Genomic DNA, 26,306 nt, shown 5'->3' on the forward strand with positions numbered 1-26,306 from the left:
TTTGGTGTTAAGGCAGAAGAGGTGTTGAAGAAAATGGGAGGATAAAGCGAAATCCTATGCAGACAGTAAAAGATTTGTTGCAGGTACAACCACCCAGATTTAGCAGGAACTGGCCTTCTAAGAATTGGTCCTTTCCAGTGTCAGACAGGCCAAAAAGAGGTAGATACAGATGCCCTAGAGGCAGATAGCCCCAGGGCTCATACAGGCCCAAACAATGGGGCACTTTTACCTCCAAAAGCAGAGAAGACAAATCACAGCCATATAGGAAACAGTCCCAATGACTTTCCTCTGCCAATGCCAAGCACTTACCTTTTGGCAGCACCCCTAGGGGGAAAGCTAGCACTTTTTTCACAAAATTGGCACATGATCACCCAGGACAAATGGGTCTTAAATATAGTCTCAAGGCTACAGGTTCCACTTTCACACCCTTCCAAAGGCAAAAGGTATGCCAGACCTGCCACACTATTGGCAGAGGCACAAAAGCAAGTTTCATCTCTCATGGACATGAGGGCTATTCAGTCAGTTTACCACAAGAGCAGGGGCAAGGATTTTACGCAAGACTTTTCTTAGTACCAAGAAAGGGCAAAGCCTGGAGACCAATTCTGGACCTGTCTATTCTAAACACTTTCCTGGACGTTCCAAAATTCAAAATGTTGACTGCAGCAGCTTCTGCCCATGCTGGGCAAGAAGGCTTGGCTTGTAACTTTGGACCTCAGAGGCATACCTGCATGTCCCAATCAAGACAGTCTTGCAGAAGATACCTCAGATTCATATCTGGCTCAATGCACTACCAATTCTCTGCACTGCCCTTTGGCTTATCTACTGTGTCCAGGGTCTTCACAAAATGCCTGGCACCAGTAATTGCATTTTGCAGACAGAGGAATTCAAATATATCCCTACTTGGACGACTGCCTTATTCAAGCAGAGACCAAAGACATTCTACTAAAGCATCTGGCGTTTGTAAGAAGATTACTAATTTGCTTAGGGTACACCGTAAACGAAAAGAAATCAAAACTAGTACCCTCTCAAGAGATAATATTCCTGGGTGCAAGCTTAAATACAACTGCCCAGATGGCTTATCTCACGCCAGACAAAGGCAACTGACTTCTTACTTCGAAAGCATGGCAACAAAGACCCAGTTATCTGCAAGAAAAATTTTGCAGGCTTTGGGCTACATGGCCATCTGCTAATTCCATATGCAAGACTGCATATGAGGAAGCTACAATGGTATCTAAAAAGTGTTTGGACTCTAACATTGCCACAGCCTGGAATCATTAATTGCCCTCTGCCTGCAACAGGAGTTTCGATGGTGGGCACAGGCCTGTCACCCACAACAAGGGACAGCCATTCACTTTACCCACAGCCAGGCAAACACTAACAGATGCATCAGATCATGCCTGGGGGCCCCACATGGCAGGAAAATGTATTTGGGGCACATGGCCTGCAAGCCAAAGGCATCTTCACTTCAATCAAAAGAGATGCTAGCTATACAAAATGCCCTGACAGCCTTCAAGGACCTACTTCATCCAGGACAACTGGTTTTAAAGGCGGACAATACTAGTGTCATGTGGTACATAAACAAGCAGGGAGGCACACATTCTTATCCCCTCTGCAGACAAGCCATGATTTTGTGGAACACAGCATTGACTTATCAAGTACACCTGAAAGCGCAATTCTTGCCAGGAAAAACATGCTGTGGCAGACTAAGCAGAAACCTCATGGATCCTCACGAGTGGAAACTAGATCCACAAATCTTCAGCATAAGGAAATTGGGATGCCCAGACATCTATTTGCCTCTCCTCACAACTGCCAACTACAGAGATTCTGCACAAGGACCATCACAAACAAGCATGGAAAGTGGATGCCCTGTCATTCAGCTGGAAAAACCATACAGTATATGCCTTTCCTCCCGAAGGTACTCCTAAAGGTCAGACGAGAAGCCAAAAATTATATTTATTGCCCTGGATTGGCCACGCCAGCACTGGTACCCAGTCCTAAAGAGCTTGTCTCCAGGCCCAGCCTGGACATTGCCTCATTCTCCATTTACTGACCCAACAAAACAATCCGATCCTACACGCCCAACTCAGAACCCTAAATCTGGCTGCATGGCGGATAATGTAACCTTTCAGAATATACCTTTCTCTAAAGCGGTTATGGATGTTGTTTTGGAGGCCAGGAGGCCCAGCACCAGAAAATCTTATGCAGAAAAATGGAAGAGATTCTGTGCTTGGAACCAGGCACAAGGAATTGACACGCTTGTACCAAATATTCCTCAGATTTTACAATACCTAACTGAGATGCTGGACAAAGGCCTATCCTCATCAATTAAGATCCATGCCTCTGCCATTTCAGATCATTACAATACAGACCCACCTATTTTTTCACATCCACTGCTTGGGCAGTACCTCAGAGGGGCCAAAAACATAAGACCTCCAAGGAGAGCACCAGTACCTGCATGGGACCTCAATTTTGTCTTGGAAAAACTCACACTGCCTCCTTTTGAGCCAGCCAATACAGCTGAGATAAAATTCTTATGGAAAACAGCTCTGCTCCTAGCAATAACTTCAGCAAGAAGATTCTCAGTTACAGGCATTAATGGCTGGAACCTTTTTTATTTTCCATCTGGACAGTTTCTCGAAGGACAAACCCAACATTTATGCCTAAGTTAGTGTCCAGTATGCCTACCTTTATCCAAACCCACAGAGTAAAGGGGAGAGACTTCTGCATTGTTTGGACATACACAGACAGTTACGCTTCTACTTGGACAAAAAACTCTTTCAGACTGAGCAACTTTTAGTGGCATACGCTGCTGGATCGCAAGGAAAGGCTATTTCAAAGCAGACCATTTCAAAATGGATAGGCCACTGCATTCGTTTCTGCTATTCACAACATGGCAAATCTGTGCCTAAAGGCATTAGGCCACATTTAACCAGAGCAGCAGCCACTTTTGCAGCCTTCCTCAGGACTGCCAACCAAGGATATTTTGGAGGCTGCAACTTGGGACTTCAGTGCACACTTTTACAAAGCACTACCACTTACCTCTTTACTCTACTCTAAATCCAGAGCAGGCTTTGCCACTGCAGTTCTGCAGGTTTTTCATAGCAGGTTTTTCATAGCTACTCCTAATTCTATTTAGGACCTGCTTTGGGATTCAACCCAAGTGTAATGACTGCAGCAGTGAAACACTAACATAGTACAGTTGTGTACCTACCATAAATGTAGATGTTTGAGTGTATTCACTGTTGCAGTCCAGGTTACCCTCCCTTCATCCCCCTTTTATTTGCTGGGATTTATCTGTACTTCTCTATCCTATTGCTTGTAGTTGAAGGTAATGATTGTTACTGCATGCTTTTTTACAAGCAGAATTTTTAGCCTACCTTTTTGGGGGCACCTGACATCTGGGGAAAGAAACTGAAGAAAATGGCGTCTGCTGCATCTTGTATCCCTGGTGCACTGACGTCAGGGAAGGGGTGACCGCAACCGATGCCGGACCAGGACTTTGGAATTCAGGCTGACTGCAGGTAGCCTGCCAGCAGGATAAACTGAAGTGTAATGACTGCAACAGTGAATACACTCTAACATCTACATTTATGGTAGGTACACAACTGTACTTTTTTATTCATGCTAGTTTTCCTATAGGGTTTCCATATTATTCCATGCTCTGGGTCTAATGTAACTAACCATTACTTCATTATGTTTGATTTCCTAGACTTCATAAATCTTTTTATACAACCTATAGTTCTGTAACTATCATTAGCCAATTGGTTGATATGATTAGAAAAACTCCTAGCTGAATCTAACCATATAACCAGGTTCTTAAATGAGTCTACAGTTTCAATCACTGTGCTGTATTAAATATTCACCTTTCAGTTGGTCTCCCAAATCTCATATGCTTAGTTTGCGTTTATCAACACATTCTCCTGTGCTCAAATAGTCAATTTAGTGAAATTAGTTTGCAGACCTGCCTTATCTGTAACGCTTGTAATTAGTTTACCCAATTTCAGGTCGTCAGCATATAGACCGTAGAGCCCCTCAGATGAAAAAGTAAGGTCTGAAAGGTGTAATCTAAACAAGTAAGGACCTAGGACAGAGCCCTGTGGGACACCTTGACTGTAACCAAGGATTTCACCTGTCCAGTTGGTGCAAGATACTTGCCATGTCCTATTTGTAAGCCATGCAGCTGTCCATCTTAACAGTAAATCAATACCTAGTTGTACTAATTTATTGATCATTGTTTTGTGTATGACCCTGTCAGATGCTGAAGTTAAATCTCTATATAAATAGCATCACCGCGCAATTTTTTCATTCGTAGCGGTGGGTATATTGTTATAGAACATCCTGTTACAGGTGATAGTAGATCTCTCCACCATATGCATGCTGATATGGTTTCAGGTCCCAACCTATCCAGTTATGACAGTGACTTGTCCAGTGTTACAGTCTCCATTATTTTTCCACAACGTGAGACTTAAGGTCTATATGATTCTGGGTTTGTCCTAAGTGCATGTCTCCATAGGTTCATAGGCAAGTACTAGGCTGTCTGCCCAAGGGCATAAGTAAGCCTAGCCAACAAGGTTCCCTGGCTTACGCCACCCAAGAAAGTTAATTTCCTGTGCCCCTGCTCACACTCTTGAGGAATCTCCCCATATTCTTTTGACATGGTGAATAATAGATGTAATGGTAGTGTAAGTTCTTGCAGAAGTGTTCTCAGGTCATTGTTGCTTATTCCGTCTCTTCCCTGTGCTTTGTTTGGATCCAGTTTATACAGTTCTTTTTCAGTATAATCTAATTTGATTCCAGTATCTGGGGTTACCTGGATATCACTAGGACAACTTACCCCTTTTGTGGAGCCAAACTGTTTTGCATAAGAATTTGTAAATGTTATGTATAAGCTGTTGTCTGAAAATAAATTTTAGAATCTGCACACAGTTTATCAATTTGTGTATCTTTACTCCCACATCTTGTGAATCTAGGAAAAGGTTTCATGTTACGCTCAATATCTTTATACAAGTTTTCTTCAAATTTTTCTTGTCTCTGTTTGTCCAGCTTGTTTCCGTTTTCAAAGTTGTAGTTCGACCTCTTTCCCATTACTTATATTTTTTGTCTCTCACCTTAATCTGGTATCTTGTTCGTATGGAAATATACCCCCTGATGCTGTATAAATCCTGATAAACATTTTTTGACTTTTTGCACTCAAATTTCTCTCAACTTTCCACATTCCATCTGCACTCTTCCACTGAACACCTCAATCCAGTTTTATATAGCAACTGTTTAGCTTCCCTATAATCTGTAATTAACCTCCTGTGCATTGGCTTAGATTTCAGTTTGGCAGAATTATCTAGCAACAAATCAACCTTAACCTCATCACTGCACATCAATGGTGGTAAAACTTGACGTTACAGTAATTTCTTTGGGAGCACAAACAATGTGTAGTATATTCCGTCCCCTGATAGTCTCCCCCCCCCCCCCCCAATCTGAGCATTTGTTCCTGAATATACTCTGAATTTACAAACATTGAATCAATATATTTCAGTCTTTTTCTGGTAAATTAAGTCCCCAGCTAATATGCTTCCCTCCTGTGTTTCATGTAAGAAATGTAAGAACCTGTAGGTCATCTGCACTTAACTTTGGTCTATACACTCCAATTCAGTTTTATGGTCCAAGATTGTCTTTTATTGTCAGTTACACAAGTCTATAGTATTGGTATTATCACTGAACATGTAGTAAATCACAGGTCTTATAGGTATATTCCCTATAACACCTCCACCTGAATTTTTTTTTTTTTTTGTTAGAATGTCTGTTGCAGTAAAAACATACTCTGTCAGAATTGGTTTCCAGTCATTGTTCTTTAACCATGTTTCACAAACAGTAACATCAATCTTGTAGGAACGTAGCAAATTTTCTAAAACTATTAATGCTCCTAGTCTTGACCATCAAAAGTGCATCAAATGTTGCTGTCTGAACAGTTATATTTTTGGCCTGGCAAAAATCCTGGCTAATGTTTGTCAGATATTGCAAGATATCTACTACAAATATTCTCTTCCCTGATCTAGATAAATGCACAACACCCTTTCTGAACAGTTTGCCCAAAAGTTTTGGGAGCTCTACACATTTCCATTTTTTAAAACTGGACATTTCTTCCATGTAGGTGTTTATCCAAAAAATCCGAATCTCCTTTCTGTAGGTGATTTGTGAAAAATGTCCTAACACTAGTACAAGCTATACTAGCTAGGAGGGCTGTCAGTTCCCGACTAATAGCCTCAAAGGTCCCTATCACTGGATGTAGTGGGGGATTGTAGATACTACTTCTACTAAGAACTTGACAACAATCTGAAAGTTCATTTGCTGATATATTCCCAGTTTGTTTCTGTTTGCAGGTGATTTTCAAATTTAATTTTCGTAAGAATATTTTTAACTCTAATAGTATATTAGCCTGGTCTCCATATGTTGTTTTTACAAATTTAAACCCCTTTGAAAATAAATCAAAATGTTGTTTTTCCACTTTCAGATTCGTATAATTATGTATTTTAAAACCTTTATATATGTGTAATGCCATTTTCCTCTATATAAATTTCTTCCATCTCCCTCTCCTCCCTCTGGTTCTCCATACAAAATCTCCCCCCTCTGTATGTTCCTGTTGTCCAGGGTCCGAGGGGTTTCGTTGTTTGCTAGTCTTTCTGACCTGCGTGGTCCTAAAAAAGCTTCAGTGTCCTCATGAAATGTATCCAATTCATCCAGATGGCTATTTCTTGTTTCAAACCTTTCCTGAAATTCTACCCTCTTGTTTCTTCCTAAATCTTTGTAATAACCATTTGTAACCTTGTAACTATTGTTTTCCTGATTTTTCTTATATTTCTGAAATGGAAGTGGGTACCTAATACCCTTTTTATATTGTTCTCTATCTCTGGTAAGTTAGTCAGAGAATCTTTGTTGGTGACGTCATTTGTACCAACATGAATAAAAACAGATTACATTAAGGCATTCCAAGGCTTTTTTCACATCTTCTATTTTTGCTTCTGACAAGGTCCTCAGAGGAGTGGTTTAAGGCAGTAACTTGTAGTTTATTGGCCATTTTGGGTCATTTCCTGTCTTTTCCAGCCCCCTGCTATAAAGCACGCTTTGGCGGGCTTTTCTGGCTATAGAGAACTCAGCACAGCTCCTCGTGGTGTCCAGCAGAGTTCCTAGAGCAGCAGAGACCAGAAAAGACAAACTTTCCAGATTCTAAGTATTTTTTTCTGCATTTTCGACTTTTTAAGCCTTTCGATTGCTATTTCTGCCTGTTTTATTCTGTTATTACCTGCTTTTACTGTTTTTAATAGCTTGAATTGTTTGTTGCACTTGCTTGCTTAAGTTTTGCTTAAAAGTTAAACAGGCTAATACACTCAAGTGTACTAGCTTTTGATAGCAATTAGTCGAAAAACACAGCATTTATTGTATTTTCTGCCTATCTAAAAAAAAACTTGAAAAAAACAAAAAATACTCTTGTTTTCCATACTTTCCTAATAGTTTGTTCCAGTGATCAGATTTGCTGATCCCTGGGCTTTGTCTTGGTTCCTGTGTTTCTCCATTTTCCTTGTTTGGTCAAGGGGTAGTTTCTTTACTCACTAGTGGGAGTAGGGAGTACTGAGCTGCCTGTTTGTCCTCAGAGGAGTGGTTTAAGGCAGTAACTTGTAGTTTATTGGCCATTTTGGGTCATTTCCTGTCTTTTCCAGCCCCCTGCTATAAAGCACGCTTTGGCGCGCATTAGCGCAGAGCTGCCACTGTTGCACACTAGGGCAGCGCCGGTTAAACAGGTTTAAACTATTCGGGCTACCTAAAGTCCACTCTTCAAATTTTCCCTTAAAACTACCTTCCTCGAACTATACTACTGATCTAATCAGCGTATCCTATAACTAAAAAGATCATCTCTACTTGACTCCAAGTAGACTATTCTCTATCTGTTAAACCTAGCACTTGCTCCTACAGTACTTATTACCTTGATATGGCACTCTTATAGATAGCACCCCAAAATGGCAAACCCCCATTTCTCGGTCACCCACATCCCGGAATCTCTTTTAAAGTTTTTTGTCTAGTCCTTCTAGCATGTCGAGGATCAGTTGCTAGTGTCCTCTCCTGCTCAGCTGGTGAACCTGGGAATATTGAGGCAATGTTACAATTGCCTCATGTACACAGACAACCCTCTCCTCCTCCCACAAAACACAAATACATGCGAGAGATGCAACTATATGGCCAAACTGGAGGCTGAGCTCTCAACATAGGACTGGCAAGACCAGTCAGGAGGGGAAGGTTACCACACACACTATAGACCCAGTCTCACATAGTACCATCACAACCTCAAATCATACACATAAACACACAAAGACATACTCGGAGGCTCTGATCAAAAATCTACCAAAACAGCAGAGGCCACCAAAGCAGACACCCAAACAACCACCACCTCAGAACACAACACCTGCAACACAGACCTCACAGTCAGTGTCAAACAGTCACAGCCCTTAAGGCCAAACACAATGTCAGACACACTAGTCATTGGTGACTCCATAGTCAGACACACTGACGTCCCGCTCACCAGACTGAGTAAGGAGAAGGTCACAGTAAGCTGCCTGTCGGGCGCTAGAATCCGCCACATAACGCAAGCACTCGGGTCTATCAACAGCAGGTACAAATACGACTCGGTCATTGTCCACGCTGGTGTAAACTACCTGAGACGTACCTCCTTGGACTACGAAAGGAGGGGGGGTATCCATATTCATCAAGGACACCCACACCTCAAGACTGGTGGCAACGCATGATGCATCTGAGACCATCCAGGTGCAATTAACCATAGGCAAGACTGCTCTGCAAATTGTAGCATGTTACAGGCCACCCTCACAAACTCAGGAACCTCACATGGCCTTCCTGAAAACACTAGAGGGGATAAATGTATCACCAAACACCATCATACTAGGTGACTTCAATTACCCTAATATAGACTGGGAACACTACTCAAGCCCAAACACCCTAGCCCAAAAGTTCCTGGAATTCATAAACTCAAATGCCATGGAACAACTAGTCACCATCCCCACAAGAGGAGAAAACATACTTGATTTCATCATCACGAACATGGGAGCACAATGTTCAACACCGGAAGTATACCCCTCACTGGTGAGATCAGATCACAAACTAATCTCGCTGGAGGTCCTCATCCCACCCCCACCTGAAATAAAAAAAAGACCACAGTAAAGAACTTCTCGAAAGCCGACTTCACACTTCTAAAGACTAGTGTGGTCTCCTTTAAGGCCCCTGAACCGGCGGAAAACAGTACTCAAGCCGCTGAATCACTTACAAATGCCTTCTACCAGCACCTGCAGGACTGCATGGATAAGGCAATCCCAAGCAAAACAAAGAATCTTTGTACCAAAGGCAAGCGTCCAGTCTGGTGGACCCCAGCCATAAACAAACTCTACAAAAGGAGGAAGCTACTACAAGATAGAGCAAAATCCTTAAAAGGTAAGACACCCTTGATCACTATTAGTAAAAAAACTAAGAGCTCTCATAAAATCATCCAAAGCAAATTTTGAGAGAAAAATAGCTAAAGACTCAAAAGACAATCTTAAGGCCTTCTTTAGCCATGTTAGAAACCTGGGAGGAAACTCCCAGATATGCTCAGAACTAGTTCAAAATGATGTGAAGATTACTGATCCTACAGACATTGCCAACATACTGGCTGACAGGTTCAGTGCAAACTTCTCCCAAAAGGAGAGAGATCTATACCAGCGATTGCAGCCCCCAAACATCTCCAACGCCCAAGTGAGAACTGCTCTCTCCAAAGCAAAAAACACAGCATCCATGGGACCTGATGGTGTCCCCGGCTGTGTGCTCCACGAACTCAACGAGGAATTAAACCCACAGCTAGAACAGCTGTTTAATCATAGTCTTACCTCTGGATACGCACTCCAGGAGTGGCGCACTGCAACTGTGGTCCCACTTCACAAAGGCGGTGCCTCCACCGACCCTGGAAATTACCGCCCATTAGCTTGACAAGCCTTATCTGCAAAGCCATGGAGAGGATCATAATGGACCTCATAAATAAAGACATAGGGAATTTGCAGACTTTGGATCCATCCCAGTTTGGCTTTGTCAAAGGCAGATCATGCCTTCTAAACTTGGTTGACTTTTTCGAAACTGTCACCAAAGCCATTGATGAGGGAAAGGCAGTCCATACAGCCTACCTCGATCTGGCAAAGGCCTTCGATACAATACCCCACTCGGGTATCATTGAAAAACTCATCAGCTTAAATGTTAACCCATACATCACAAGATGGGTTGCAAACTGGCTGAGTGACAGAACCCACAGGGTCAGAGTTGCTGGCGCCATGTCACTCGAAGCCTGTCACAAGTGGTGTACCACAGGGCTCAGTCCTGGGCCCACTCTTGTTTGGCATCTACTTTTCCGAAGTACAAGCAAACACAGGAGGGTTATGGCTGACAAAGTTTGCAGATGACTGCAAACTGGGCGCCATAGTAGAAAACACATCTGACACAGATATCCTTCAGAAGGGTCTCACAGAAACGGATAACTGGTGCCAGAGCCATGGCCTAAAGTTAAATGCCAAAAAATGTATAGTCATACCCTTCGGGAAAAACAAGGTTACCCCTAGCTACCAAATAGGTGGCAATCCACTGAGCACAGAAGAAGTTATCAGGGACCTGGGGACCCAGGTGGATAGTAGTCTGTCATTCGACACCCATGTAGCTAAAGTAGTTAGGAAGACCTTCTACATTGCCCACCTTATCATGAAGGGATTCTCATCTAGATCAAGGGAGGTCATAGTCTCCCTATACTCATCACTCATCAGACCAATGATTGAGTACAATGCCCCATTCGGAATGTATCTGACCCAACACTTGCAGCAGCTGGAGAGGCCACAAAAGTTCCTCACCAAAAGGAGAAAGGGTCTCAAACATCTGTCCTATGCTGCCCGACTGAAAGAACTCCAGCTCTACTCAGTCGCCTACCGCTTGCTCAGAGGTGACCTTTGCCTAACATACAAGGCCATGTCAAACCCAGATTTGATGAATATGCTTCACCTCAAAAAATCTAGATCTGTCAGAGCCACAAGGGCGGGAGACTTAAACCTCGACACGGCTATTAATAGGACGTGCTGGAGTGATAGATTCATCACCCAAAGACTCCCTATGCTGTGGAACAAAATCCCGGTATATGTGAGGCAGAGCACCTCGCTGGCCTTGTTCAAGAGAAATCTTGACCAATGGATGGGAGATCGCAGATATACCCCAGGGATTACCTCAGTGTCACTGCTCGATAGAGGCACAGCAAAATAATGGGTATAGTTCCCCATACTAAAGGGGTGGCGTAAGCCACAAAACTATGGGCTAGGCTTGTAAATGCCCTCTGGCAGATAGCCTAGTATAAACCTATGAACCTATGAAATAGAAGTATCAGTTCCTCTAATAACAATCTCCAATTACGAGAACATCTTTGCTGACCATCTCTGAAGAATCTTTAACTTTCTAATTTCTGCTCTATCAATTGTTACGAAGGCTAGATCTTCATCACTATTGTCTGAATTCCACTGTTAAGCATCAACACCTTGAGCCATGTAGTCCACGTCTGTCTTTCTTACAGTAATGTTCTTCAGTCCTTCCACGTTCAGTTTTGATTTCCTCCTTTTCACCTGTCCCTTGCCTCTTTTTTTACCTTTTCCATTGGAAAGGCGATTCCTTTTTTTCTGTAGACTGAGGGTTTTTCTGATAGACATCTTCATTCCCTGTCATTGTTGTGTTGCATAACGAAGCAGAATCCTTTTTACTACGTGTTCTGTTTCCTTTAATCAGTTTCTTTTTCTTCCTTATTTGAACTACTTCCTTTCTTTTGTTTCCTTCCAAACAAATTGCATCCTCAGATTGCTGAGTACTTGCATCCACAATTTCATAGTTCACAGGGGCATCATGTTTCATAGGGGTTGAATGTTTTTTGCAGAAAATAGATGCATTTCCTAAATTTGTTTTATTTGTTCTGTGTAACATTTAGTTCATCAGTCCAGTCATTAATATATGATGCAACAGTTCTCAGAGCCGTGCCAGTTGCACATGTGCAGTCATAGTCGAGATTTGCTTCCAACAATGGTAAGCAAATCATCCAATTTTTGACACTTGGAACAAATAACCAGTGTTATCAGCTGTTACCTTAAATATGCATACCATTTATTACACCGTATAAGGTACTTGTGCATTAGCAAACTGTTAATTGCATACCCATTTAAGGAACCCATATTCGGCTTTAAATGAATAAAATATTGCAAAGGAAAAAAATTGCACAGCAAAGAATTCAAAGGAACTTGAATAAACTTCTTTGACAAATTATACTAGCAATATCTAGCTTGTGTGTTTTTACTTATCCCGGTTAGGGGTCGCCACAGCAGAACTACGGTCCACTAATGTTTGGTAGTGGATTTTTACGTGCAGAGTTGCCAGCCCGGACGCACAACCTTCAACGAAGGCACACCCATTCACACATGCCTCCACACAAGACGCTCTAGCTGAGAATCGAACGAGACGTCTTGCTGTGAGGCAAATAATAAAATACAATAAAGTTCTGATCATACAAGTTCTGCCAACCAGAAGTTGTAATTTCTTTGTCGCATGCAAAGTGCAGTAGCTTCTGTTCACTATAGCTTGCAGTCGCACCTCCTTTTAACAGTAAAAATAAAACTTCTCATGCCAGTCAACTCCACAGCAAATCACAAACCAAGACAGGATTGTTTAGATATGCCCAGAATTTTCCGGTCTGTGTAAATTTATAGCGGTCTAGGCCCTTTAGGGTGGCTAGAGCTTTCCTGTCTTAAAACCTATCCCTTTCTCACAACCAGCAGTGAAACTAAAGGGAAAACAACAAAATATGAATCCAAGTAAAGCTTGATAAGCAATCTCTTCCTAACAATAGTGATAAAGGCAATATAACTTCAAGTAAAACTGTTCTTGCCAGTCCAGCTCCACAACGAATCACAACCCAAGACAGGATTGTTTTAGATATGCAGTGTCCCTTGGGGTTTCAGTGAAAGTGAGCTCTGCTCATTCTTCAACCCCTGGCGAGCTGACTTCTGGAGGAGACCCCATCCTGAAAACATGGATTGTCTGAGCTGTAGTACTTGTCCATTTAGGATCAGTCAGCCTTTGGGGCCTCTGAGAAATCTGTAGCTGCTGCTGCAACTAGTCACCAGATCTGCTATCCAACAGGATATAGTGTGTTACTCGTAACAAGTTGACAGGGACTGCAGGACCTCGGATGCTAGGATACCCATCCAGATAACCCTGACTCTTCCAATGCCTTCCCAGACTGTCCCACTGGAGTTCCCTAGGAAAATTATGCAAGAGGAAACTTGGACTACACTGAAGAGTCTGCTACAGAAGGCACTGATTCTGAGGGTGAATGATCCCAACTGTCACCACCTGAGGAAGTTTCCTTTTGAGGACATTAAGGGGGGTGGCTGGCTGTCCAGTCCTTCACCTGAGGAGTCATTTTACCTGGCTGCCTTTGGTTCTTGCCCATCTACCTCCTGGGTGACTCAGCCCACTAATGAGCTCATAAGTTTGATCTCACAGCGGGCACGGGAGAACCCAGACTCCAATGAGCCTGTTTCCTGGAGATCAAGTAAAGTAAATGCGCCCTCAGACAAGGCCACCTGGACAAAGATGGCAGATGCTGTGGTCATGACAGTGACAAAGGAGCTCTCAGGAGAATTAAACTATCCATCCTCCTAGTAAAGACTCTAGGACGATGGACAGGTGTGGGAAGCATGTCTTCTCATCGGCGGCCTTTGCCTTGCGGTCATTGAATTGCCTTGAACATTTCACCAGGTTGCAAAGAGATCTGATCAAGGCGCTCTCTGATACCCTTGAGGGAGCTAAAGAGAAAGTAGCTTCTCAGTTAACCACCCTACATTCAGTAGCCAACTTTTTTCATGAGTCTCATTGCATGTGCAGCCGAAGGAATGAGCAGAGCATCTGGTTCCGACACTTTTGAGGAAGCATGCCCGGATGTGTCTTTGTAATTTTGCAGAACCTTAAGTTTCTGTTCGTCAACACTCCGTTTAATGGCACATCTTTTTGGTCCCAAAGTCGAAGATGCACTATCCAGGTGTGAGAAGATAAGACCCTTTCTGGCATGGGCATGTGTTTTTGGTTCCTCAGAGACCTTATCCCAAGGGCCAGAGAGGCAGCAGAAAAATGTGGTTCAGAAAGCCTCAATGGTTCCACCAAGACAGGTGTAGAGTTCACACAGAGTTGGGGGGGGGGGGGGGCAAAAATGGAAGACCTTGTGACAGAACCAAGGTTCCTGGAAGGTCTGTCTTCAGAAACAAGGTACCTTCTGCCATGTTTTACAAGCTTTAGGATCTATGGCCGCTGCAATTGTTGGTCCCACAAGCCAGGTTTCGGATGCTAATTCTGTCATTGCTTCTGGCTTCCCATTGGTCAGTTCAATCAATGTCTCACCAAATTCTTATCGAACATATGCAAAAAGGGTCTCTTCATGGTGAATTCATTCAGATTAGGTGACAGTCTGCCATTTGTTCCCTCAACCACAGGCTACAGTGGCTACGTTTGCTTCTCAGGGTGGTGGTGCATTATCTGAGGAAGATTGTTCAAGGTACTTAGACCACAGAGGACACCAAGCTGCAAGTAAACATCCTGGAGATAAGGGCAGTGCTTCTGTTGGTGTAGGCATTTGACCTCTCTTCGGGGACAGTAGCGATTTCAGACAGACATGTCTGTGTATGGTACATAAACAACCAGGAACCAGATCATACCATGTATATCGGTGCTCAGTGTGGCAGTGGGTGGTCTCATCCCACCATTTTCTGGTTACAGCGCACATTCTGGAAAGGCCCAGCATTATAGCAAACAAGTTGAGCAAAGCCATTCTCATGCCTCATAAACGGTCCCTCAACCAGAAGGTAATGAACATTTTCCACACAAGGCCAATTTTGCTGTGACCTCTTTGCCTCTCCCCTAAACAACAAATGCAGTAGCTACTTTGCCCTAATTCCCCCACTGGGGCAGTACCCAAAGGATGTTGTACTACACAGTTGCCCTCCCAGATTGTATGCCCCCCCATTCCATTAGCCTCAAATCTGGTTTCTTTTCCTCAGGCCTCCTCTACAATGAGCCCTGGGTTCTGGAACCCTTTCCAGATCTCTTGGCATAAGACAGGAATGCTTCATCCAGAGCTCAGTCAAGCTGACCGCTTGGTTCCTCCAGTTTTGTGGATTACCAACTTTTGCTGTCCTGTCCAGTCTCATTCTGATATCCTCCCATAAGTCATCAATTCAGACTAGACATAAATGGAAGACGTTTGTAATTTTGGGCGCAACGCAATATGGATCCCATCACATCTCCTGTTCACTTCATTCTGGAATTTCTAGCCCCCCTTTTTGGTAAAGGAGCTGTGGCATCTGCTAAGGTCCAGTTATCCATTTCATATTTTCACATTGGGCAAGAGAAGTCATAATTTCTCACTAGCTTTGCAAAGCCTTCTTAAAGGGACAATGTTAAGTCTTCCCCACAAAGATCCTGCTCCCCATTTATTTGGTTCTACGTCTGATTTGTTCAACCACCCTTCGAACCTGCAGCATCTTGTTTTCCATGATGGACACCAAAAGGATAAAGTTCCTATCATGTCTGTGAGACAGAACTTCTATCTTCCCAGCCCCTGTGTTTGGCTTTTCATAAAGACAGTCTCTTGGCATACCATCCCCTCCTTGCCAAGTGTTTTCTCAGATGTTAGTCAAACTATACGTTTACATATTTTATTTATTAATTTTAATAAGTGCAAATACATATTACATTTGTTGGATGTTCATAGACTGTTGCGTTTCTATTTACATAAGACTAGAGTTTTGGAACGCAAACCAGTTTCCAAAGCTACTTTATCAAAGTAGCTTTCTAGTTGTATTTAACTTGCACCTCAAAATGCATGAAACCTGAAGTCCATTCAGGCTCATTCTACCAGGGTGATGGCCACATCTGCAGTCTTTCAGGTAAGTGCTTCCTTGGGTGATTGTGCAGGAGCCACATGGGCAAAACAATCCTAATTTTATCGCTCATTACATGTTGGATTTGGTCTCCAGGAGAAAGGCTTCCTTTGGTACGGTGGCTGTGAAGAATATTCTCAGTTGAGTTCACCTAGGGTAAAAGTAGCTGGGTAACTCTGTCCCATATATGAGAGTGAGATGAAAAATTGACTATCAGATAATGAAGTTATGTACTCGCCATAGCATTCTATTTTTAATCTAGTCACATCTTGGAGTTCTTGGTTGAATGGGAAGAGATCCTAAAGGATTAGGTTTTACCTTGTACTCCAGAAATGGTGGTCTAAGATCCTTTTGGGTGTTAAAAGCTAAACTCCACTTGTTCAATAGCAAACACTGAGGTAATGAGAGATGCATAGTGGGTAAGGGAGGGTATCCTAAAGCTTTTTGATTGCCACGTGCTTGCTAATGCCAGAGTCTGATCAGGACCCATATGTGAGATAAAATCGACAATACAAATGGAATGTTATGGTGAGTATGGAACTTTGTGTTAAGTGAATCTTTTTTGTTAAACTGTTTTCTGCTTTTGGGAGTGTTTGAGACTGCCATTAGTGGGTTGCAAGTTTTTTCAGCTGTTTTGTGATTTGAGTTGGAATATATTAGCTGGAGGTGTGGGTGGTGCAAGAAGTTATTAAATGTTTAATGCATCTAATTTTGTTTAGACTCACTACAATATTTGTGAAGGCCAAACCTAGGTTTGGGGGCTGTTTTTTCCTTTTAATGTTTTATAGTTGTAACTGATGTAGTAACATCTGGATTAGATGTTTGGTAAGTAGTTTGAGATATTATAATTTCAGGTTTGCTTGTAATTTGTACTGGAGGATTAAAGCCGCTTTATCGTTAGTTGTAGCAAATTGGTCTTCTGTCTGACACATGTCGGTTTTTCCTCTTTGCTTAAGCGGATTCCTTTACTTGGTGGTGGTAGTGAGCTTTTCCTCAGTGGGTTTGGTTCCTGTTGTACCTGGACACATGTAATTCTTATTTTGGCTTCTGATGGTTGGCCAGCAGTTATTGAAGTTGCATCATCTGTTAACTATCACCGTTTTAGCATTTGTAAAGATGCCCTGAATGAGTTAGGATGGTTTCCTGGTAAGTTTTTTTTCTTTGTAAAACATAATGCACATTCCTTTTCTTTTCAGGTACATCTGGTTGGAATAGACATTTTTACTGGCAAGAAGTATGAAGATATCTGTCCCTCTACCCATAACATGGATGTTCCCAATATAAAGAGAAATGATTTTCAGGTAAAAGTTTAACTGAATTAGGAAAGGGGTGTTTGCTTCATATATTTTTATGCTACTAGATGTATGTAGGTTTGTTTGCAAATTAAGCATAGTAATTTGTGTCCCAATTGCTGAATTGGGGAGAGGATTATTGGAGAACTACAGAATTGACAACCGAGAGTTAAAATGTGGATTTTCAGTCGAAGGGGCGGGCTGCTTGCCTTTTAAGCAAGTAGGATAATCTCTTGTGTCTCTAGTGCTGTGAAGAGTCTACCTATATGTGGTAGTAAAGTTGCAAAGTTGATAAAACTGCCAGATACATGTACATTACAAAAAAAGTTTTGTCTGAATAGGCCTTTTGGATCTATGCATGTTTGGATGCAAGGTTCAGTGTGACCTATGTATGTTAACATTTTTGATGCTCCCTTGTTAAAAGCTCTTTGGCCTGTATGAGAATTGCCTCATTAAAGGATGGACATTACCATAGAGGTTTGTGTTTCAGATTGATCTGATTGTTACACTTGCATGGTTTGGGGTGCAAGGGGCAGAAGAGTTTATACCTGAATTTTTGTGCCTGTCATGTTTTGTACTACTGACTTGGCAGCATTACTTAATCCTGTAGATGACCTTTGCATAGAATGTACCGTCATCTGGGCTGTGTGGCCATTTATGCTTTATACCCACCCTTGGTCCTTTGCTGTATTTTGGAAGAGTATGCCAGTCACTGGGTGAATTTGTGAATACCTGTCCAAAATTGCTTTTGAATACAGGGACAAAGCCTGCATTCTCTGGGTAGCTAGGGTGTTTAAAACCATGATCTTCAGGAAACTTTCGGGGGGGGGGGTCCTAGCTTAAGATTACTTCTCTGAGGAATTGTATTAGATGAGTATGCTACAATCCATATGCAGTGTTGGCTTTTTTCTTAATTTGCTACTCTTCCCTTAAGGCCAGTTACAGTCCAGGATATGAATAGAATGGTGGTCTTGATAAAGCTAGTGCTCCCACTTATTGTACACTGGTTTTTTGCATGTGTTTTTCCAGGTTTTGTTACAAGTACACCTAATGTTTGGCAGAGTTTCTTTTATGCAGTTTTCTGATCTCTGAACCTGTCACTTCATGAATTACTTTAATGGCAACCCTTAACTAAACACCCTCATCACCTAGTAATTTAGAAATGGTTATGTACAGCTTCAAAAAATTTAACTCCAGATAGGAACAGCTGTCCCAAATTGACAGCTGCATCAACAGGCTTTAGCTGTAACCTAAAGTTAAGGTTACCTATGGTAAAGTGCATGCTTCAGCCAGTGTTCCCTCTTACACTGCAGTCTGTATTTTTTCTTCCCCCTCCTAAATGAGAATGTAGCTTGTATGCTTTCAAAAAGCCAACTTGGTTCTACGTGAACTGGCTGCCTTCAAGTAAAGTTGTATATGCAGTAATGTAGTAAGGCTGCTAGGGAAGCTGCAGTCTTATTTACTTCCTGTAATTTCAATTTTCCACTGATTTTGCTTGCCATTGTACCTTTAAAATTTTCATCCACCGCAAATTCTCAGAAGTGTTAACTGTTTGCACCACCGGGCAGTTCCTCTTCATGTAAAAGCAGTAGGGGGTCACATTTTTGGCAATTTCACTCTGCACAGAATGTACCAATACCTTCACCTGCCTGTTTCTGGACTGGCTGTGAGCACTTTGCAATGGGTGAAAAAAAATCTATCTGTAGATGTATGACACTTGGCATTTTTCGTGGCTTTCATAATTTTTTTTCAAGCCTTACAAAGGCAGTTTAAGAGCAGTAATGTTGACGTTCATTGCTGTTATAATCAATGTTTTTAATCGTTGGCATTTATACTTCAGCCCAGCATCAGAATGTATATACAAGAAGTCTTTATTCACGCTGAAAAGCATTTTTTGCAACTGAAGAAGTTTCTTAGTATATACAAGTCAGTGAAATCCCCACATTTTAAAATATCCGTGACCACACAACTGCTTTATTGTATATACTCTGGTATTGTATGGTTTGCACAGATGAAACATTTTTAATTGGTTACTTTTTCCCTTGTGCCCTAAACAATTAATGACAAAGTTCGGTGTATGCTTTACAGTCCACTCACAAGTTTAACAGTCAAGTCCATTCTCTGCCACTTCTTGCAAAGCCATATTTCACAGTGATTGCTTTATAGTCTCCCATTTATTCACTAATTTCAGCTTTGTTGGTCCTCTCCCTGTTCATCTTCATATCCCAACACTAAACTTGGTTCAAGTCCAAGATACTTTTGATTCTTCTAGTCAACTCCATTTTTTTGGCCAAAGAATTTTGCTTTGGAAGATGGAAAAAGCTTCACTGCAAGTCTGTGAGCTTTGCCAGAAGAATGAGAATCAGTCTCCCGTTTGACTCACTTTTGTTAGCTAGTTTTTCCGCTTTAGCTTATGTATACAAAAATGCCTTGGATCCCCCAAGGGGAAAGTAGTCTGAAGACTGGTCCTTCTGTGGAATAAAAGTATTTGTTTGTGTTTTAATGCTTCTGTAAAATTGTTCCAATCTCCCTGGTACAACAGTCTCATGTTTTGAGGGCTCTCATTTTAATTATATTTTTTGATAAAGGCTACTCTCAAAGTCCTACTTAGCCAGCTCTTTCTTAATTTCCGGCTCTGATTTTTGCAGCCAGCTCTTAATTTCAGGCTCTGATTTTTGCAGATGTTTAGTGTTTCACTGCCTCAGTCTTTACTGTTGGGTTATCACTACTGTGGTAGCCCTCAATCGGTCCGAATACCAGAGATGGTTTGTGTCAGCTGCTGTCGCTTGCTGGCTGACGTCAGGTCGTCCGAGCTATAAAAGTAGAGCAGGCGACGCCATTACTAAAGTCTTTCTTGCCGTGGAGCCCAAAGCAGAAGCTGTTCGCAACAGTGCCGGTTGGCTGACAGTCGAACTTCAGCTGAAAACATCTAAAGCTAAGTACCCCGTTGGGGTTTCTTCACTTTTCTTGCACTAACCGATGTCCGAAAAAGTCGTTAATTGTCTCGCCTGTGGAAAGCAAATACATTAAGAATTAAAGTTTAGGTTTGGTATTGCTTGTCTAGGCCCAGATCACGACATCCCGCACTGTTCCGTCTCCTCTCTAATGCTAGAACTGTCCGATGTAGAGTTTTGTAGACTGTTATTTTCATCGTCCGTCTCAGAGTTGTGTTATGGTGTCAGTCAGCAAACTGCAAATCCTGCAGAAAATAGCGTAAAGATAAGATAGAGCGAGACCGCAAAAGGCCAAGCCTACTGACTCCACTACTAAAGGGGTCATCAGCTCTTTGGAATTCAGTGAGGTGCTTTCACAGCCCCAGATGCCAGACTCTCTTCGCAGGCCTCTACTGAAACCCTTTAGGAGTCCTGTATGCCACATAAGACTGCATTGTTTTCCGGAGGAGCCGATGTGCAGGCACTGGCTTCCGAGGAAATCGCGCACAATTTGGAATCCACTTCAGGGCCTTCACCCTCTTGTCCGACTACTGCCCCGATGACAGAGGGATCCCCTTCAGTCTAGGCTTGGGTAATCCTAAGAAAATAACAAAGAGCCTACATTCCACTACTCCTCTCCCTCTTCAAACTAGAATGCTTAAAATGGAGGATCTCGTCACTTTCATCCGGGGGAAAGCAGGATTCGCCTGCCAAAAGAATGGAATCTTCCCCAGACAACATTTCTGGTTTAGACTGAGGAATCTGACTTATCTTTTTGAAGAGGAACACCTCTAACTTCCTATGAAAACTTATCTATTCGTTCTACATCCCCTCCTGAAGACTTCCTTTGTGGAAACCCTTCACACCCTAAGGGAACACTTCAGATGGGAATCGCAGGATTTCACATCATCTAAAAAGATTAGGAGAATCTCTAAATCTTCCCCAGCATAGTTCTTTGGCCATCCCACCCATTCTGGAGGTAATAGATGTTTACCTGTAATCCAGCATCGCCCCGATAACCTTCTGGCACCCAAAAAGCTTGACTGGTACTACAGGGTGCCAAATTCTCAAATTCCTCTACAGAAATCAAACGGCAGATCCGGATGTAATTACTCTGGGACCCAAGGGGGTTAAAGCTACCTCGGACAAGGAATCCAGAGCCCTGGATAGAAGGGCTAAAAAAAATATACCTCTGCCACTTGTTACCATAAGAGCTCTTAATTGTCAGTTCCATATGTTAAAATATCAACAGCACACATTGGAACTTTTAAAACACAAAATATTTTCTCTTCCTGATTTTGCCAACCGAGATGGCAGACTTTCTGCATTCTTCCTCTCAAGTAGCTAAGCATGCCTTGCACAGCAGATTTGATGCCCTAGAAGCTTCAAGCCAGGGCAGCAGTGACTGGTTCCGTTATCAGATGTGCATTGCTGAAGGAACAATCTCTCCCTGATAATGTCAAAGCTAGACTTCAGATGCACCTCTGTTCGGGCAAAAATCTGAGGAGGGTACTGTAAGAAATGGAAGGCAAAGCAAAATCTCTGCAGACTGACTTTCTCCAATTGCAACCCCGTAGATTCAGCAGAAAGTTTCCCTCTGCACGTTGGTCCTTTCCTGCACCTAACATGTAGGTACAAGCCAAAGCGTGCAGAGACAGACCTGCCAGGACTCAAACCCAGGGCAAGCAAAGAGCTAAACAGTGTCCCTCCTCTAGCACTAGAACAGGTAATTCAAAAGGTACCCTGTACAGTAAAAACTCTCCATTACGTTTACCCATTCATGCTTGTCCCCCCCCCCCCCCCACATCAAAAGTTAGGAGGAAGTCCTATCTCCATGCACAAAAAATTGGAACTAAAGACAATTGGGCCCTAAAAATTTCTCAGGGGTACAAATTCAATTTCCAAACACCATCACCTATTTGGGTACCCAAACCTACCGCCAAACCAGTGGGCAGAAGCACCTAAAGCAAGTGCAAAACCTTATTTCCCTAAGGGCAGTAGAACCTGTTCCTCCAGAACAAATTGCAAAACTATTTTATTCCAGACTATTTCTGGTGGCCGGGAAAGAGGGGACCTGGTGCCCCATTCTGGACCTTTCCTTCCTCAGTGCTTTTCTGGTAATACCAAAGTTCAAAAAGCTTACATTACAACAGCTTCTACCCATGCTACCAAACAAAGCTTTGGATGGTCACTTTGACCTAAAAGATGCCCATCTGCACTTCCCAATAAAGCGAATCATGCAGGAATTTCCTATGTTTCAAAGCTGGAACACCCTTCCAGTTCTCATCCTTGCCCTTTGGCTTATCTACTTTGCCCAGAGTTTTTTTTTACCAAATGTCTAGCCCCTGCCATTGTTTTCTGCAGGCAAAACAATGTGCAGATCTACCCGTACCTGGATGACTGCTTCATCCATACGAGCAGCAGGGAACAGCTCCTCTAGCACCTCTCCTTTGTGAAGACCCTTTTTCACCTCTCTAGGATTCACTCTCCATGAAGACATCAAAGCTTACACCTTTCAGAAAAATCATGTTTCTAGGAGCCTTCTGACCCCAGAAAAGCAACCCTTTCTACCAAAATACTTCACTACTCTGGCCTCCCTAACCCATCTTTCTGCCAGGAAGTCCATACAGGCTCTAGGGTACACGGCACCTTGCATTCTTGTGGTACCTGTGCGCAGGCTACACATGAGGAAAATTCAGTGCGATCTAAAGAACCTATGGTGTCGGCGCACTCAACCTCTGGACACTCCTGCCTGTGATCCCTTGCATAAGGTCAGAGTTCTCTGGTGGGCACAGGCCTGTGCTCAGAACAGGGGACTTCTTTCACCTTCCGCCCATCAGGCCAAACAATATCAGATGCTTCAGACATGGCCTGAAAGTCCGATGCGCCCAAGGTCTCTGGGATGCACAAATCATTCCCTCCCACATCAAAAGATGTTAGTACAAAGCACTCTGTCCTTCAAACCCCTACCTCAACACGGGGATTCTTCTCATCAAAACAGACAACACCACAGTCATGTGGTACATTAACAAACTGGGAAGGACTCTCTTACCTCCTGTTCAGACTAGCCGTGAATATATGGCTAACTGCCTCTTCCATGGGACTTATTCTAATAGCCCAGTATCTACATGCATCAACAATTCCCTGGCAGACCACCTAAGCAGAAACTTGTTGGACTCTCACGAATGGCGTCTCCACAGGGAGGCGCTTCTGCAGATTACTCGTATATGGGGGACTCTCCAGGTGGACCCCTCTGCCTCTCAACCACCGGGTAAATTCTGCAGGACTCCCCAGGTGGACCTCTCTGCCTCTCATCTAAACCACCGGGTAAATTCTGCATCAGAGTTCCCCCACAGGGCCTGGAAGACAGATGCTGTCTCCTTCCCCTGGAATACCCTTTTTGTGTACTCATTCCCACTGCTACCTCTCATCCCAAAGGCTGTAATCAAGATGAGAAGAAAGATCAAAGGCAATATTCATTGCCCTAGATTGGCTCAGACAGCATTGGTATCCACTGCTGCGCAGCCTGTTCCACCTGCCACCCCCCCCCCCCCCGTAGCTACTTCAAATCCCTAAACTGCTAACTGCATGGAGATGGGACTTCCTCCTAACTTTTGATGGGGGGGGGGGGGGGACAAGCATGAATGGGTAAAACAAGGAATCTATCCTAAGCAAAAAGTCCTTGACATCAGAGGCCAGAAGGCCCAGCACCAGGAAATCTTGTGGCAAAATGGGAAAAGATTTTGCTCCTGGAGCCAGGCCAAGGGGGCAGATGCTCTTCAGCCCTCCACTTCTCTTGTACTCTATTATCTCGCTAAACTTTTTAATAGTGGCCTCCTTCTCCATTAAAATCCATGCCTCTGCCATCTCGGCTTATTTTAATACAGAGCAGCCACTGTTCTCCCACCCACGGCTCAGACAATTCCGTAGAGGATCCTCTAATCTCAGGCACCCCAGAAGAGACAGCCCACCCAGCCTGGGACCTGAACTATTTTAGAAAAGCTTACTTTGCCTCCCTTCGAACCTGCAACAACCTCAGAGTTAAAGTACTTCTTCTGGAAGACTGCTTTCTTCCTGGCTATTACTTCAGCCAGGAGTGTCAGAACTCCAAACCTTAATGGCCATTGAACCATTTATATTTCATGCAGACAGGGTCTCCCTGAGAACCAACCCCTCCTTTATATCAAAAGTGGTTTCGGATGTTACCCTCAACCAGGCTGTCCACCTTCTTCCCAAACCCTTAGAACAAGGGGGAAGGATACTGCATTCATTAGATGTGCACAGTCAGCTCAGATTTTGTTGATTGTACCATTTCCTTCAGGAAAACTAACCAGCTTCTGGTCAGCTTTAAACCAGGGGTACGGGGGGGGGGGGGGGTCAGTCAAGCAGACAGTTTCCAAATGGATAGCACACTGCATCCATTGCTGCTACTCCTTGCATGGGAAACGAGCCCCTTCTACCATCAGAACCCATTCCACCAAGGCTATCTCTGCAATCTACAGCATTCCTTAGAGGGGTCCCCGCCAAGGACATCCTGGAAGCTGCCACTTGGACTTCAGTCCACACTTTCACCAAACATTACCATTTGAACTTCTCAAAAGCTAGGGCTGGGTTTGCCTCTGCAATTCTGCAGGGCATACTCACCCCACATTGACTATCCTTTTACCTTCCACCCTTCTCAGCTTTGGGAATCTTCTCAACAGTAATGACTGCAGCAGTGAAACACTAAGAACATAGTACAATTGTGTGCACTCACCATAAATGTAGATGTTGGAGTGTCTTGACTGAAGCAGACCTGCTTTTCCCTCTCTCCTTCTGATATCTGCTTTCCTTGGATAGACACATGTCTCCTGGGGGGTTTCCGACCCCCAGGTGTATTAATTCCAAAGTTGGATGACTTTGGTTAAGGCAGGAAAAACTGAGGTAATGGCATCGCCTGCTCTCCTTTTGTAGCTCTACCTGATGTCAGCCAGCAAGCGACAGCAGCCGTCCCACAAAAACCCTTTAGTCTCTTAGGACTGACTGAGGGCTACCACAACAGGGATAACCCAACAATGACTGCAGCATTGAAGACACTAGCATCTACATTTATAGTGCACACAGCTGTACTTTCACTATCTGAATATCCAATTAAAGCTTTTTTCCAGCTTTTGATTTGATATTCCTGCAGGAGTCCCATTACTTTTTCCCCTCTAAATTATTTTTTGTACCAGAAGATGACATTTGAACTGCATTTTGTTGAAAAGTATGATACTTTTCAGATAATGCATTTACTTTTTCTGGTTAATTTAGTTCCGGCTCTCTAAACTTGTTTTGCTGACATCCAGGCATTGTTCTTACTAGCCAGTAAAGGAATTTTACTGAAAGACAGTTGGCTCCCTTTATAGTTTTTCACACGAAGCTGAAATTAAGCTACTGATAATTGGGGAGACGTCTTGAAGTACTTTACCTGGTTTTAATTTTTCTCAACTCCCTTTTAAACCTGTGCGTAGACTAAAAGAATTATTTATTTTAGCTGCAAGTCTATGTGGGGGGGGGGTCTTGTAAGTGCCCGGTTTGTTAGGAAATCATGAATGAGTTAGAGATTTGGGGGGAGTTCATGTTTATCACTTCAACCTTTAAAGCACTTTTATCGGGTTCCCTTTAAAAAGGGAAAAGTTGGGTCTCTGCAACTTGAGTTCCAAAGTGGTTTAATCTGTAGAAAAATTTGTCAAGCTGCATGACCAACTGTCCAGGCAACTCCTTTGGTTACTGGGGAGACTTGCCCACATCTGCCCCTCTCCTCTCATTGATAACCTCAAACTTTCTGGCAACTTTCTCCTAATTGGACAGTCAGGTGCCTGCCTTGTGGTTGGCACTTTTATAGCAAAGATTAGTTTTTGCAGTTCCCCCACTTTAATTCTTCAGATGTCCTATTATGTTGTATTCTGTACATGAGGGATCCTCAGCCTGAGGCGACTTGACAAAACACACGTACAAAAACTTAGCCTGGCTGCTGTATGGTGCGTGGGACGTCACATGTAGGTACTATAAAGTGTGGGCCATAAATG

The 26,306-nt window shown here is 43.0% G+C and overlaps 1 protein-coding gene across 1 annotated transcript in view; it reads left to right on the forward strand.

Moving 5' to 3' along the window:
• The window catches only part of EIF5A (eukaryotic translation initiation factor 5A), a gene marked incomplete in the record, with an annotated part of 366,037 nt that overhangs the window by 59,219 nt on the left and 280,512 nt on the right, over positions 1 to 26,306 (forward strand). The window contains 1 exon segment of the mRNA XM_044077033.1: positions 17,228 to 17,332. Within this exon segment, the coding sequence (XP_043932968.1) occupies positions 17,228 to 17,332 (105 nt within the window).

Source organism: Protopterus annectens, chromosome 7.part0 (assembly GCF_019279795.1).
Source record: "Protopterus annectens isolate FY-2018-M chromosome 7.part0, PAN1.0, whole genome shotgun sequence".
Classification (NCBI taxonomy): domain Eukaryota; kingdom Metazoa; phylum Chordata; order Ceratodontiformes; family Protopteridae; genus Protopterus; species Protopterus annectens.